General features: G+C 25.3%; 4 protein-coding genes across 10 annotated transcripts; 2 read left to right on the top strand and 2 right to left on the bottom strand.

Moving 5' to 3' along the window:
• The first annotated feature begins 276 nt into the window (after positions 1–276).
• Positions 277–5,553, top strand: LOC551838 (rho GTPase-activating protein 1). 2 transcript variants are annotated; one of them, XM_624223.5, is made up of 10 exons: positions 277–617; positions 1,245–1,352; positions 1,595–1,723; positions 1,995–2,175; positions 2,267–2,485; positions 2,572–2,670; positions 2,741–2,928; positions 3,448–3,648; positions 3,760–3,866; positions 3,946–5,553. In XM_624223.5, the coding sequence occupies exons 1-10, from the start codon at positions 569–571 to the stop codon at positions 4,117–4,119; spliced, it is 1,455 nt and encodes a 484-aa protein (XP_624226.2). In that variant the 5' UTR covers positions 277–568; the 3' UTR covers positions 4,120–5,553. The 2 variants fall into 2 exon arrangements, with proteins under 2 accessions (XP_624226.2, XP_006557504.1); XM_006557441.3 differs by having other exon boundaries at positions 278–617; positions 2,016–2,175.
• A 351-nt stretch (positions 5,554–5,904) lies between these two features.
• LOC409863 (ras-related protein Rab-21) lies at positions 5,905–7,770 on the bottom strand. The gene is made up of 4 exons (XM_393353.6): positions 7,204–7,770; positions 6,884–7,051; positions 6,701–6,819; positions 5,905–6,631 (listed from the first exon to the last, which is right to left on the bottom strand). The coding sequence occupies exons 1-4, from the start codon at positions 7,342–7,344 to the stop codon at positions 6,391–6,393; spliced, it is 669 nt and encodes a 222-aa protein (XP_393353.2). The 5' UTR covers positions 7,345–7,770; the 3' UTR covers positions 5,905–6,390.
• Positions 7,771–8,434: 664 nt separating this feature from the next.
• On the top strand, positions 8,435–16,297 carry LOC413309. 6 transcript variants are annotated; one of them, XM_006557439.3, is made up of 8 exons: positions 8,635–8,733; positions 12,793–13,094; positions 13,180–13,307; positions 13,388–13,483; positions 13,634–13,787; positions 13,878–14,055; positions 14,165–14,330; positions 14,438–16,297. In XM_006557439.3, exons 4-8 carry the CDS (start codon positions 13,410–13,412, stop codon positions 15,057–15,059), a joined length of 1,194 nt encoding a protein of 397 aa, XP_006557502.1. In that variant the 5' UTR covers positions 8,635–8,733; positions 12,793–13,094; positions 13,180–13,307; positions 13,388–13,409; the 3' UTR covers positions 15,060–16,297. The 6 variants fall into 6 exon arrangements, with proteins under 6 accessions (XP_026299405.1, XP_006557502.1, XP_006557499.1 ...); XM_006557436.3 differs by having other exon boundaries at positions 13,385–13,483; XM_026443620.1 differs by lacking the exons at positions 12,793–13,094; positions 13,180–13,307 and adding an exon at positions 8,435–8,491 and having other exon boundaries at positions 13,385–13,483; positions 14,168–14,330.
• Positions 8,740–9,845, bottom strand: LOC113219068. Its single transcript, XM_026443621.1, has 2 exons — positions 9,243–9,845; positions 8,740–9,150 (listed from the first exon to the last, which is right to left on the bottom strand). The coding sequence occupies exons 1-2, from the start codon at positions 9,602–9,604 to the stop codon at positions 9,120–9,122; spliced, it is 393 nt and encodes a 130-aa protein (XP_026299406.1). The 5' UTR covers positions 9,605–9,845; the 3' UTR covers positions 8,740–9,119.

The following is a 16,297-nucleotide window of genomic DNA, read 5'->3' as shown; positions in this document are numbered from 1 at the left end:
AATATTATAACAATTATTAAAATATTATAAATTATTACTAAAATATTGAAAATAATATTTATTATTTATTATTTCATATTTGATTCTATATACTATTCTATAGGAACTACCTGTACAATTATCGAAATATCGAACATTTATGTGCTCAACTTTATTGGTTCAATTAAATTATTTTATAATTTAAGATGTAATTATTTTGAATATATTAAATTGTAGAGGGCGTAAGAAATATTCTCTTTCGAAGTCGATATTTCAGAACATGTGACATGAAGTCTTGTAAGATGTCAAATCTATTTTATAATTCGTCCGTGGCAAAAATATGCAACCAACCAATAGGAATAAGTATGAAAGTATTCGTTAATCGAGCAGTGGGGAAAGGGAGTGACGAGTGACTACGAATTACAATTAGCGACACAACAAATGAAAGCGTGACGTGAATACGCTGGTTTGCCATACCGCGTCGGGATAATGTCGTTCGAGAAGAAAAACGTTATTCGTTTATAAAGCAGGGTACATAAAAGCCCCGTAATTGAATCTCGGCACTGTTTTATCGTACAGTTGCCAGAAAATGGAAGCAGACTATCAACCGACGCTAAATCCAACGCGAACTTTGACAGGTGAGCTTATCTATCGCGTTTGTTGACGTTGCTTTAGGTGTCAAATAAACGTTACATCAAGTACATATCGCCAAAAATCGTGATTGTAAAAGTTCATCTGGTATCGACGTTTTTCTGTTCGTTTTAGCGAGAAAACATTTCACGATGGATCTCAGTCTCCTATGTGGATAAGCACATCGATAAGTGACGAATAATTCGCGTATTGACACGATAGTGCGTATTACAAAATCCAAGATTTGATCTTAACTTGACATAGTTCCAATCTTTGGTTTAAATATATATACATATCAGTAGAAAATTCGTTCTTTTAAGTTTCATAATCATATAGTGATTTGTAAACACCAATGAAAAATATCAAAATATTTATTGGAGATCATATGTACTGTGTAATGTGATCGGGAAAAATAATATATATAACGAGAAACCGCGAGATGTATACTAGTTATCAATTTATTATAATACTTGTTTTGCAAACATATTTTTTTTGTTATTATTTAGTATCTTTTAAGTATCTATTTATAATGCAAAACCATTGATCAAATAAAGAATTGCTGATGTAGTGTTTTGTGATTCATTGAAACATATTTGATGCAGACAATAATGCGCATACTTCTGTTTGTATAATAGCAATAGCTAATGAAGTCGAAGACCCATACCCAAGTTTGTCAGATTATCATGATTATGAGCCCAACTTGGAGTTCGATGATACTGAATTACAAACTACTTCAAATAATGGTAAAACATTTAAATATAAAATCAAAATTTTGATAAAATTAGATAAAATTTTTTATAATAATACAACTACATGAAAAATATATATATTATTGTAAAATATTTTTTAAATTTTAAAAGATTTTTTTTTTTTAAATTTAAATTAATATATTATGATGTTATGATCATGAATTATTATATTTTAAATTTTATTTTATTTTATTTTTATTTTATTTTAGAATATAATTGAAATATTTATTTTATAGCTTTAGAAGAAAAGGATTTAATTAACAGTGCAGGAACTAGATTAAATTATTTGGAGAGTCCAGTAAGCGATGGAACAATTGAAGAAAACTTTGAAGAAGCTTTGGTAGATGCTCCAGTTATCAAATCCGGTGTGTGACCTTTTATCTTCTGTTAGTAGCCACTAAATGTCATGGCATTTGGGGCTTAGCAGGTGAATTATGTAGATCATTGTATGGTTTATTATTGCATGGTATAACAATGCATAAAAGCCAAGGTTAAATGACTCTTTTTTTATTTCATTTACAATTAAATTACTTTGAATATTTATTTTTTAAAAAGAGTCAAAGGGAAAATGATAAAAATCTAATATAGAAATAAAAAAATAATTATGAATATAATATGCTAATACATGCTAAGTAGCAGAGGATCTTGCTGCATTAGATGGTGAACTTGCGGATGAAGAAGATTATCTTGATATATCAAGATATGGCATTGTAGAAGTGGTTGGTGATGATAATGCTGGGCGTAAAGTAATAGTAGTATCTGCATGTAAATTGCCTCCTGTTGGAAAAGAAACTTTTAATTATGCAAAACTTCTCAGGTTTGTATAAAATACATATTTATTATAATAAACATATTAATTTTTTAAAAATTTATTTGATTGTTTTTATAAAAATATATTTACTTGACAGGTATCTCACACATACTTTAGACACATTTGTAGAGCAAGACTATAGTCTAGTTTATTTTCATTATGGTCTTACTTCAAAAAATAAACCACCATTGTCTTGGTTATGGCAAGCATATAAAGCTTTTGACAGAAAATATAAAAAAAATTTGAAAGCATTATATTTGGTGCATCCAACTAATTTTATTAGAATTGTATGGCAAATATTTAAGCCAGCTATTAGGTAATTTTTCCTTTTTATTACCATTCTATGAATTTTTTTTCAATTAACACTAACTAAAATTGACATTATTTTTATTTTTTTTTTAGTGCAAAGTTTGGTCGAAAAATGATGTATGTCAATTACTTAGAAGAATTAGCACAATACATTAATCTTGATCAACTTATTATACCTCCTCAAGTAATAGAGTATGTACTTATTTTTAATTATAAATGTTTTAATTTTGTCTTCATATTAATTGCTTATATTAATTTTTAGACACAATGAACAGCTAATGTTAAAGAATAAAAAGAATTTACCAACAAGTCCACCTCAGAGTACGGTAACAACACCAGTTGGTACCACTCAATTTGGAGCAAGTCTCACTTTTATTAAAGAAAATAACAATGGCGATCCTATACCACCAATAGTGCGACAATGCATTGAATTTCTTGATATGCCTGATGGTATATTTATGAATATACAATTTAGTTTTTATGTATAGGATATTCCAAGTATTTTTCTGTTAAATTATTACAACATAGTTTATGAACAAAAATAAGAATTACATAAACATAAGTTCTTTTCATTTAAAAGTTATAATAAAATTATAATCTTCTTGATTTTATTTTTCCTTCAATATAGCATAAGAATAAGTGAATAATATTTATTCAATCTATTTACATAACTTATATTACTATATTAAAATTATATTATTGTAAATTAGAAATGATAATAAACATAATTTGTGTAATCAGATTAAATAAAATATTGCTAATTCTCATGCTATACTAAAAGAAGAATAAGTAACTTATATTTTTATTTAAATAAAATATTTCAGAGTCTATATTTACATAACATTTTTTTTTTTTCTTATTTTTACTTATAGAACATGCTGTCATAATTTGACAGAAAAATTCTAAGAAATATCTTACTATCTTGTTTAAAAAATAATATAATATATTATTTTACTATGTTATTTATAGCATTAGAAACAGAAGGGATATTTAGAAGATCAGCTAATGTGGCAGTAGTTAAAGAACTTCAAAATCGTTGTAATCAAGGATTACCAATTGATTTTCAAGGAGACCCGCATATAGCAGCTGTTCTTCTTAAAACATTTCTTCGAGAATTAGATGAACCACTTATGACGTATGATTTATATGATGAAATAACACAATTTCAAGGTAAACATTTAGATTTTATTTTTTATTTTATTTTTTTATTTTTTTTATTTTTTTTTTTACTTTATATTCTATAAATATGTTGAAATTTTTTTATTATTTATTTTATTTTAGCTCTATCAAAAGATGAGCGTCCAAGAAGAGTTAAAATATTGGTACTTGAAAAACTTCCAGAAGATAATTATCAAGTGTTAAAATATATCGTACAATTTTTATCAAGGGTAAATTATTATTTTATGAATTATATTATTTATTCTTATTTTATAATTTTATAATAAAATATATAAATTTATATAACAGGTAATGGATAGATCTGATTTAAACAAAATGACATCAAGTAATCTTGCTGTTGTATTTGGTCCAAATCTTGTCAGAGCACCACCATCACGTGGAATGTCACTTTCCGCAATAGGTCCCATTAATCAATTTATAGACTTTTTATTTACCCATCAGGATAAAATATTTATTATATAAAGAAAATATAGGATTGAACGCTAAAGGCCTAATTTAAAACGAAATTAATACTTTATCTATGTTATGAAACAGAAATTTTATAAATTTGGCTGCCAAGTTTGATATTATATGAACTTATATAAATAACTTCGAAGAAAATTTTATAGAATTTTTATTGAAAATTATATCAAGTTCCTAAGAATTTCATTTTAAAATGTAAAAACAAGAATCTTCGAAGTCATATCAAACTTGTTGGAACTTGAACGTAATAACTCGTGTATAATATTCATATTTAATTATAACATTCGTATTTTGTTGATTAAAATATTTTTATATTTAAATATACAGATAGAAAAATACTTGCATACCTAATATCACAAACAGCGTTTAATTATACAACTTGCACAAAATTTCTTTTTTAGTAAATTAATATAATAATTTCATGGGACATAAAAATATTGTAAATCAATCTGGATATACAATTTAAAAATATGTAAAATTATAAAAATTAATGGTATACCAAAGATATATAAAAATATCATGCAATTTATAAAATATAGGATTATTTAAAATTAGCATAATGTAATAAAACTAGACAGACAAATTATGTTGTACAGGATGCCTTGCTCGCATAATTTTATTAACTTATATAAGCATTAACATGACAAATGTCATAAAAGTCATAATAATTATATTGTTATAATTTATATTAGCCAAAGCAAAAATATAGTAATGAATTTAGAAATTATTATTAATATATGGCATCCTTTGTATTAACATTATATGTGTATATATATATATATATATATATATATATATATATATATATACACACACAGAGATTAATAGCATTATATACAAGTTCAGTTTGATTAAACAAAATTGTTTTTTAATTATACATACATAAATACAAAGAATTTTGATGCATTATTAAAATCATATTACAAAAAATTAACAATAAAATTTCTTATTTTTAAGTATAAATTAAGTTACTAATATAACTAGCATATTTATATGATACTTGGTTTGTAACTTCCATACAATGAAAATTTATAAATAGCAAATTCAAAAAGAAAAAAATAATTCGTATAATTATTTGCCGATTTAAAATAATAATAAACAATGGAATTTATTATTTTTTATTATATAATTTAATAATTAAATTAAAATCATTGTCAGGGTATCATGTAATATAATATTTAGTATACTATTTGTTATCACTTGAAAGATGAAAGACTTATAATAATCTTTCTATTATAATATGTGTATCTTTGTACATTTTCTTAAATAGTCCTGCCATTATGGGTTTCTGGGATAAAATAGAGGCTCATTGCCTAATATGTTCTCTGTTGTGGAAAAAGACTAACCCAGACCTATATAGAACTGACACAAGTACATTCCTTGTTAATAGAATAAAAATATTACATAAATATATAATTATTTATATAAAAAAAATATTAAAATGATATTATTATATATATAAATATTACACAATGTATAATTTTCTAATTATTTTGATGTTCTAAATTGTCTTATTTATAAATAATCACTTCGTACTATTTACATTTAATTTAAAAGTACATTATAAAAGAATTTATCATTTAATGAAATAATGTTTATGTTGCTAGTATAGATGGATTTATGGATGTTTAATCCATGTATGTACCTGTGATAGAATAGAATATTGTATTTTAGGCTCACAAATATTGTGCATGTAATTAGTAAGTTCTTTATTTTATAACTAATTAAATCTAATCTAAAATTCGAATCAACATTCCCAAGAAATAACATCGTATTAAATACATATATATATTAATTAACCTTTTTATTAAAACATAATAGTATTTAAATATATATACATTTATATGAAATACATATATCTAATAATTGTGATGTCTTCTAGCATATATGACATATATGAATAACAAGATATTTGGTTTATGAATCAACTGAGGTTCTATCAATGTAATTGAATATTGAAATACATAAAAATTAACTCCCAAAATATAATCAATATTTCTTACCTTACACTCAGTTAAATTACTTAGGCTTAGCAATTTTTTTCTTATCTTATATTTTATTCCTTAAAAAATAAAATATTAAAAATTTTATGATATATATTGCTTAATATATATATATATAGTATATGTATATATATATATATATATATATTATACGTGCACGCACACGCGCGCCCGCACACACACACACACACATACACACACACACACACACACACTTTCTATATATGGCTTGTTCAAAATTAAAACCAATTTTAATAGATATCTCAAGTTAAGATGTATGTGAAGAACCACCACAACAGGAACTCTTAATTGGTTCACTTTCTTCACCTTCATCTTCAACCACAACAACATTACGACGTATACTACTTGTTCTTGATAATGTAGATTTTTGTTCCATTAGATCTGCATGTTCTATCATTCGTACTGTTAATTGAAAAAACATTTCTTCAATATTTTCATTTAATTTGGCAGAAATATGAAAATGCATAGCTCCTGCTTTATTAGCAAACCTAATAAAAAAATTTTATATTAAAACAAATTTTATAATATAAGGATAAAGTCAAAAGTCAAAAACTTACTCTTCTGCTTCTTCGATATAAACACGTCTATCCTTTTCAAGATCTATTTTATTTCCAGCTATTGCTAAACAAATTCCACTGCCTAACATTTTCCTAAGTTCTGTAACCCAATTTATAACCTGTGAAATGAACGTTAATATAGGATATAAAAAAATAGAATAATATATTTCTTTAAATTTTTACCCTTAAGAATGTATCGTAATCAGTAACATCATAAACTATAATGGCACCATTTGACATTCTATAATAAATTGGTCCCAATGCATGAAATTTTTCTTGACCAGCAGTATCCCATATTGCCAAGTTTACTTTCTTTTCATGTATAGTCAATTTTTTATTTAAAAAGGAAGCCTGCAAATATAAAATATATTTCAGTGCTTATTATAATTGACAATTTACCAACCATAAGAACATTACAATCATAATTATATATAAACAACAAATAAATAAATAAATAAAAGATATAAACGAAACATAAAATAATACATTAAAAATTTATGCACCTGCAATGTGCTGATATGTCTATCGTTAAATTTGTTTTCAACATATCGTAATGCAACAGAAGTTTTTCCAACACATCCTTCGCCAAGCAACACAACTTTGAAATTATAGACATTATTGGTGTTACTAATTGAACTAGCCATAATTTGTATATAACTAATATATATACTTAGAATACAATATGACAGTTAGAAATGCGTACAATAATCGTTGATAGAACAATTTATAGAGTATATTGACGACTGACGATCATAACGATGTGATATTCACGGGTGGGGCCCCTCATGCGGCTTTGTCCCCCTCTACGTTAGCATTTTACAGCAGTGGGGCATATTACGTATCTTCTTCTATACATTCCGCAGTTACATATTTCTTCACTTCATAAATCTATATAGCGTAAGTTATATTTGCTTGAGTGAAATATTTTTTTTTTTTACCTATGAATAACTATAATCGTTACTTAATCTTTTTATTTATTATGAAAATAGTAAACTATATTTTAACTTTTCCATATTAGGTGCACGAAACTCGCGCGAGATCCACACTGGACTCGCACGAATAGTATCTTGGTTTCCTTGACAACAATAGCAAAGTGGGGGAAATGTATCTTATTCACAAATAAAGTTTAGATAACACTGATTTAGAATTACCATGAACTCATGATAGCATTTAAATTTTCATTTCTATTCAATGTCAAAATAAGAAAAATCAACTATTTTTTATTTTACCATATAATGAGAAAGAAATAAGTATCTATTCTTACTTTAAATATATAGCCGATAGATGGCAAATTATGATTATTTATCAAGTGTTCATGTCTCGAAGTTCAAAAGATGTTACTGGATTTTTAATGAAAACGATAAATTATGATGAATCAAAAAGTTATAATTCATGTTTAATAATTTCAATGTTATATGAAAAAGATAAAATTTTATATAATAATTGTGAATAAAATTTATTTTTGACTTATTAAATTAAAAAAAATTATATCTACGTATAATTTATTTTTCATTGTATTTATTATCCATGAAGATGGCGCTATTTTCACTGTTACTAAGGTACCGCAATTTTATTCAAATTACTCTGACAAAACACATTTTCCTATATATATTAGGAAATTCATTGTTTATATATAAACTTATATACAAAAATTTAACTAAGATAATAAATCAAATTCTGTTTGTATCTTAAAAAAGTGGAATTTGTACTGTTCTAGAACTCTGGTGGTATTTTATCGAACTGATGTCCAACAAAAATCAAATCTTTTCACCGGAAATCAAACTTATACAAGTAAGAACAAATTTATAATTTAAGTTTCTTATATTGTTAAAACATATTGAATAGAATACATAATAAATTTTTTTATAAAAATTATATTTATCAAAAATGAAAAACAAATAATAACAACACGAAAATTATAATTTCTTATTTAGTACATATAAATGCTCGCTTGATTAGAGTATGCAACAGAGCCAGCGCCGTGAGTCTGCGCAAAGAAGTTCTCAAATCTGGCCGTCACCTGTATTGAAAAGGTAAGTACTCTGCTGTCATTAATCTTAACATCTTAATATGAATTTCGCGATCACGTGTCATAAAAATACGATGTATTGATAACATGAGACAATGTCAGCAGCTTTGTAGATTGTCACGCGAAATTACTCATGTGATTAAGATAAATATGTTCCGAGATGTCAGCGTCTTCGATTCTGAACTCAGAATCTGCCAGGCTGCTGTATCATCATCGATACATTTGACACTTATTTTTCATTCCTGCCTTTTCATTGACTATTCTCTTAATCCGTTCTTATTATACATTATTATAGTCGTTCAAATTTTAGTGGTTTATGTCAAGTGCAACGAAAAACTTTCACCAGATCGTAGGTACCGCGTATCTTCACGGAATTTTCATTGTCGGCATTCATCGTTGTATTGACAGGACACCGAATAACCTATAGAAAAGATGTTCATAAAGTATCATAAAAATCTGTCAGTTGTTATATGGTATTCATCTTTCAGACCGACGATGATTCCCGCGTTTTACCTGCGCGGTGTTCCACTTGGCAAGTAGACTTGTTTGTTTGTGCGTGCCGTATCATCTGTCATGGCGTGCCCGCTTGTGGCGGGTATCATATCACTGACTTTTTTGATTATTATTCGTTCAAGGTACATGTCAGTTAGTGTTGTTATATATGTTGTTTGAAAAGAATCGAACAAATAATTTTCAAAAAATTGATTCGAGGGAATATCATATTTATTTAATATTTCGAACATATATTCTACGTATTCATGGAGACAGGGTTGGTTAAAATAGTGGGAAGGGAAGGAATTGACGATGGCGGCGAACTGTACTGTGCCATGCGCCATGTCGGTCTTTTGCTTGCGCACGTCCTTCGTTCGGTGCATTACATTTGTCTAGATTTCTTTTTTTTTGCTTTTATGAAAATGGTACACGATCTGTCACAAACTAACTTCAATAGAAGTTTATATTATTTGAAAAGACTCATTATTATAATTAATATTATATAAACTTTGAAAATTCATATAATTTTTTTATTTTCAATTGAATAAAAAAAGAATTCAATAAATTTTTAGATAAAAACAGGGTTTTCAATGTTTATGCATTGCTACTCCAATGCATGCTTAATTTTTTTCTTTATTTATGAAAATTTTTATGAATTCAATTTTTTTTAATTTTTGTAAATAATTTTTAATATTCTATTTTTCAATTTTTATTTCTTATAATATTGATAAAAAATACTTTTAATGTTGAAAATGAATGTTGAAAGTGTATTTAATAACAATGTCAAATTAGGGATGTTTTGATGATGATACTTCATGATACTAATTATTTATATTAATATAATAAGATAGTTATATTAAAGTAATTTTCGTTATTATATTTTAATTATAATTATTTTCTTATCATTCAGAATAAATATCTTTTCTTTTATATTTTAATAATCTTTAACAAATTAAAGATATTTATTTAAAAATATTAACCTATTAGATCTATTAGATAAATAAGATTAAAATATTCATTATATAAAACATTTTGTTTTATTATGATTAAAAAAAATATTAATATCAGCTAGTGATTTAATATTTAACAATATATTCAAAATATTTAAATTTATATTTTTCAAATTGAATAAAAAAAATAGTAACGATTTTAAAAATATTAGAAACTATATATCACAAAGATAGAGAAATGTCTCCATGTTTTTATTCTGACCAAAATACCGGAACCTGTTTTATCATAATGTAGGTCATCTCGATCAAATACTTACGACATCATTAAACATCGCCTCAACGAAATCGAAGTTTCTCAGGCTAATATATTTTTATTATTAATTACAGTTTTATTCATTATTTTCTTAATATGCACAGAAAAAATATTTCATTTACTTCTACAAAAACGCATACAATTTGGTGACATGTATTTGTATCAAAGGATGGTACCTTCTATTTTTAAAACTGTAGAAGCAACTAAAAGTGAGAACGAAAGTTGAACTACTGAGAGTTTAGCATGTCAGGGCCATGTTATTCAAACATTATGCATTTTTTATCTTCGTTATATTTATCCTTTCAATAATATGTAAAGTAAAATTATTTTTAATTATTACGAATATTATTTATAATGAAAAATAATTCATTTCAAATTATTGATATATGTAGTTTGGTTATATGTAGTTTTAATTTATTTTCACATTCAATCAATAATAAATTATAATATGTAAAAAATACAAAAACATATCTGATATGTTCTTCTGAATCTTGTTTTGCTTTAAAAATAGAAGAAATAATTTTACATAATTTTATGATAATTTTTTGATCATAATTACAAATCAGAAATATATAATATTATATAATAAAATTAAATAATTAAATTATAGATATCGTAAATTTATTATCAATTGTTATTAGTTTTTGTGTTTTGATCTTCACACTCAATTTATAAACAAATATGTAAAATATAGGTAATGTTTAATATGCATGCAGTCAGGTCAGAGATTTGAGTCGTATCGGGATGAAGAGACAACCGATCAACAAACCACGTGGCAACATCGCTATACCCTCCTCTTTTTTCCCCCTTCCTATTGCTCGATGTCCCTTATATCGTCTCCCACTATAATCATTGACTACAACGAGGCGAAAGCACATTTACATTTTTTTGCGTACCGTACGTTGCAACATTTTTACTTTGAGGTTTCAACTACTGATGGCGCCACTCCCAGAATGAGTAAAAAAATATATCGTTCATTGAAACTAAGAGATATTAGTACTTTTAGATGTATGTACTGCAGAAAACTTATCACATTTTATAGTAAAATGAATTTGCAGATATCAAATTTTTCATTATATTAATTAAAATTATTAAGATTTTATTTTTATGAATTTTTTTTTATACTAAAATGAATTTATATATGTGATAAATTTATATTTAATAATTGTAAAAAATAATCTCCTAATAAATTATAATATCGTAGAATATAATAAAGATGCAAGAAATTTGATATTACTAATATCAAATCAAATCATTAAAACTTTATTATGTTCTTGAATAAAATTATCCTTGAAAAAAACAAGGACAGATAGGTAACATACAACAAATTTGGTATATTGCACGAAAACTGGTTTGCCTCCACGCATTTATTATAATGCATGTCAAATGAATGTTATTATATATTTCTAAATGTTTAATGAAGTTGCCAAAATAAAATATATTCTTTAAATTGTAAATTTTAATATTGGATGCTTCTTATGATGTATCATTTATTATTTTTTTAAAAATTTAAATTAAAAATGATACAAAATAAAATATAAATAAGTAATTGAAAAATAGATAGTTGACCAAATATCCTTTCTTTAAATTTAGTAATTCATAAATATAACGAAGATGTTGTTTATAAACACAATAGATATACATCGTTCGGTAAATGTCATATCACATGCATATAGGCAATAGATTTTCAAACTCAATCTTTTTTAAAATTAAACTATGAATAAAAAAATTTTATTTTAATTTTATTTTATTTTATTTTTTTTATAAAGAATCATCTAATATCCACTTGTATATTCTATTTAATCGCATTTTGTATATTTTATTAAAATATATATTATAATTTTATATTTTCTTTTTTTCTTTCAAAATTATATCAATTTTGAAAGAATAATTTTAAAATTGTACGTTTAGTTATATATTTTTTCATTGATAATTGAAAATATATTTTATAAAGTTATAATATTTGTAATAATCAATATAAATTATATTAGCTTAAAACACATTTTTTATTACATTATGTAATTATAATAATACATAAAAATATAGTTTATTAAAATAATAAGTAAATAATAAGTAAAATAATAAAATCTACACATTAAAATTGTATAATATATATTTATTTAATTTATATAATTTTTAATAATGATAAATTACTAATAATTTGTAGAAAGATTATATATTTGTATCCTACTTTTATACAGATTTATGTGATGTATAATGATAAATGGCAGGTGATTTTAGTATTTCTATGTAGAAAAAAATGTTTATAAAGTGTCGATTTCCTGTAGCACGTTGTTTTTCTTTGCAGTTTTATCGTGTAATATAAAGTGGGGATTCGTGAAATTCTGGACGCCCCCTAGTAGCATACGTGCGTCACAACGTGTAGCGTCTTGCACGTATACTGTCAAGCCAAAATCGCGGTGTTAGTTACAGAACTGGCAACGAATCGATGTAAACAAGTAAAATAAAGATGGTGACGATCAGTGATTTTTTCGTCATAACAAATTATCGCGATTGAACTTTTTACATGCTTTTTATATATTATACGGACAGAACGGAGCTAATTTCGACTACTGTCACGATCATCGAAACATGCTGTTTTCAGTAAAGGTACATTATTTTCAGGACGCGTTAAACATACGGTTAAACTAACGATTATTTTATCTTTGTACCTATATACAATTCTTCTTTGTAGGTAATTACTTACAATTATAAACATAAACCGATAATAAATTGTGAAAAAAGATATTGGAATGAATTTGGTTGGGATAAACTTTTATTGGTTTTTTATGAATTTGTTATCATGTGATATGATTTCTTTATGTAAGATCTTATAAAATTTTAATCTGATCATCTATATGTTGATTTAAAAATATTATTTAACATTTCGACTTTTACAGAAGCAGTCTGAAAATAAAGTGCAAAATGTTTAGTTTTCATAAACCAAAAGTGTATCGATCTAGTACTGGATGTTGCATCTGTAAAGCTAAATCAAGCAGGTAAGCAATATAATAATTTCAATAAATATTATTTAATAACATATTATTTAATAACATAGTTATTATTTAAATACATAATATTTAATAAAATAAATCATTAATATTAATCTTAAAATTATAATTAATTTATAATTTCTTTTTTCTTTATAGCTCAAGATTTACAGATAGTAAAAAATATGAAGATGATTTTATGGAATGTTTTCAACTTGAGGAAAGAAGGACTGGAGAAATTTGTAATGCATGTGTACTCTTGGTAAAAAGGTGGAAAAAATTACCTGCAGGAAGTAACCGCAATTGGAGACATGTATGTTTTAATAAATATAGTATAATTTATTTTTATTATTTAATTAAATATAACTATTTATAAAATACATCATATTTTTATATTTTATAGGTTGTAGATGCACGTGCAGGACCTGGTATTAAATCATTGACAAAATTTAAATCAAAAAATAAAAAGAAAATAAAAGATATACCGGAAAAGTTTGAAAAGATTATGAAGAAAAAACATATGTATTTAAAAGCAGATAGAGATCGGGAACAAAGCCCAGCAATGAGTGATGATTTAACAGGTTAGTAATTTAAAATTTATATTATTAAATAAAAAATTCCAAAATCATAATTTCATCTTTTTTTTCCTTTTTGTTTTTTTTTTTTTCTCTCCTTTTCTTTTTTTTCTAGAAGATTATTTGAATGGAGATGGTAGTAAAGGTTCAAGTCGAGCTGGTAGTCCTGTAGGTAGTGATGATATTCCAGTAACTGAAAAACAATTAGATATGCAAGATGATCCAGAGTCAAAGAATGACTTAACTGTCAATGGTTTTATTGATTTAACATATTTTAAAAGGTTAATCTTATCATTAATTTTTATGAGTGATTATAAAGTCTATAATAATTTATAAATATAGTTTGATATATTTTTTTTTGTTTTTTGAAATGCATATATAATTTTAGGGAGATTATTTGTTGTGGAACAATATTTAAAGGTCGATATGGAGAAGTAATAGTGGATCCTTCATTGATAAAACCTTGTATTGGTTGTATAGCTAGACAACAACGACAACAACAAACAAATGCATTGAGTTGCAGTCCTGTGCATAGTTCTGCATCTGCTAGCCCTGTTCACAGTTCTGCATCTGCTAGTCCTGCCCATAGTGTAGAGTCTAGTACAGAAACAATGGTCTCTAAGCAAGCAAGTAAAACATTTAGTGATTCATCGTCAGATTCTGGCTATGACGAATCTTCCAACCAAGGAGTTGGTGAGAATAAAATTACCAAAATTATTCAAAATGCAAGTGCTACTGTAAAACCAGCAGTTAAAATACAACCATTGAAGAGTGTTCAATTAAAAGCTATACCAGTATCGGAAGCTGTCAGGTTAAAAACAGATGTACCAATTAAATTGGTACCTATAAAACAAATTGATCAATTATCTTGTAAACCATTATCATTAGTTTCTTCTGCTAATGTTACTTTAAGCAGTAGTACTTCACACTCCATTGTTACCGTCCCAAATAATCCACTTGTCGATTTTGCCATGCACGCAGCCTCTTCTAGGCAATCAGTCTCTAATTAATGTCAGTCTTTTATAGAATTTTAATTTATTTTTTTTTTTTTTCTTTTTTTTTTCATATATAGTTAGATGTATGCTATGATGCAAAATTGTGTGTTATGTATGCTATTATTATCTTTTCAGATTACAAAAGCTCTGGATAAGAGTGTTTAAGTTTTATCATATTGAACACAGAGATTTATAATGTTATAAATGGTGAAAAAAAATTTTGTAATTAAAATAACTGTTGTAATATACAGTAGATAGTGCTCTTAGAAAAGATTACATAGGATTCATGTCCTTAATCGTTGGTTGTTGAAAAAAATATATATATATAATTATATATATTATATATTGTCTTTATGGACGTGAATTCTTGAAGTATATTCAACGTCTGTTAGATAATTTTTAAAAATGATAGAAAAAAAAAAAAAAAAAAAAGAAAAAGAAAAAAGAAAAAAAAAGAGCACAATGTTTCTACTGAAAACCGTTTGTAGCATATATAAAATGCTCATAAACTGCCATATATTCTTAATGGATAACTTTCCATAAATGACATTATCAGTGGAAAATTATCAATTATTTATAAGTTAAATAATTAGCTATGTACATCAAAACACTGTGATGACATTGTAATCTAATGAGATATAAGATTATTATTCAACAAATGGCAGTTTATAGTACCTTCATTCTAAGCATTAGTTGATGTATTCTATGATATAAAAGTTTTCTTATCCATGGCTTTTTGTTTTCTATCATTATAATTATATATGTGAATATTTGTATAAAGTTCCAAGATGCCAATCACATTTCAAATATTTGGGTCCAAAAATTTTAAAAAAGAATTTACTTAGGGTCATGATAGCTACATTGTACCAGATGCATTTGATATGATTGATATAATGGTCCATGACGTTAAAATTAAGTAATTCAACTTAAGAAATGAATGTGTTCAGGTACTATAAGTCCTGAATGACCCAATAATAATAGCAATAATATGAAAAGTAACTTTATAATAAGATGAACAAAGTCTCTTGGATAGTATCATATCGACATGATGATATATTTAGGCAGTATTATTAGAGAGAGAAATTGAGAATATGGCAATCAGATTGGCAAACTGGACCAGTAAAAAATTCATTATAATATTTCAGGGTGACTGCAGCATTAATATAAAAACGATTGACAGAGTATCAACATATGAAATAAGTATAATGCTAAATAAGTGAAAACTGTTAGTTCCTAGTTTATAAAGATGGGCA

This window comes from Apis mellifera, linkage group LG11, assembly GCF_003254395.2.
Source record: "Apis mellifera strain DH4 linkage group LG11, Amel_HAv3.1, whole genome shotgun sequence".
Lineage (NCBI taxonomy): Eukaryota > Metazoa > Arthropoda > Insecta > Hymenoptera > Apidae > Apis > Apis mellifera.
The sequence above is the reverse complement of the archived record's forward strand: the minus strand, read 5'-3'. Positions and strand labels throughout refer to the sequence as shown.

Bases quoted from the DNA above. Each gene is read 5' to 3' on its own strand.
- LOC551838 (XM_624223.5), top strand. From the start codon at position 569: ATGGAAGCAGACTATCAACCGACGCTAAATCCAACGCGAACTTTGACA. The intron at 2,176-2,266 runs GTTTGTATAAAA...TTTACTTGACAG, and splicing joins AATTATGCAAAACTTCTCAG to GTATCTCACACATACTTTAG. The intron at 3,649-3,759 runs GTAAACATTTAG...ATTTTATTTTAG, and splicing joins TGAAATAACACAATTTCAAG to CTCTATCAAAAGATGAGCGT.
- LOC409863 (XM_393353.6), bottom strand. From the start codon at position 7,344: ATGGCTAGTTCAATTAGTAACACCAATAATGTCTATAATTTCAAAGTT. The intron at 7,052-7,203 runs GTGCATAAATTT...TTATATTTGCAG, and splicing joins GACATATCAGCACATTGCAG to GCTTCCTTTTTAAATAAAAA. The intron at 6,820-6,883 runs GTAAAAATTTAA...TTCATTTCACAG, and splicing joins ATTACGATACATTCTTAAGG to GTTATAAATTGGGTTACAGA.
- LOC413309 (XM_026443619.1), top strand. From the start codon at position 8,663: ATGCAACAGAGCCAGCGCCGTGAGTCTGCGCAAAGAAGTTCTCAAATC. The intron at 13,788-13,877 runs GTATGTTTTAAT...TATATTTTATAG, and splicing joins GTAACCGCAATTGGAGACAT to GTTGTAGATGCACGTGCAGG. The intron at 14,331-14,437 runs GTTAATCTTATC...ATATAATTTTAG, and splicing joins GATTTAACATATTTTAAAAG to GGAGATTATTTGTTGTGGAA.
- LOC113219068 (XM_026443621.1), bottom strand. From the start codon at position 9,604: ATGCACCGAACGAAGGACGTGCGCAAGCAAAAGACCGACATGGCGCAT. The intron at 9,151-9,242 runs GTAAAACGCGGG...TCTTTTCTATAG, and splicing joins CCAAGTGGAACACCGCGCAG to GTTATTCGGTGTCCTGTCAA.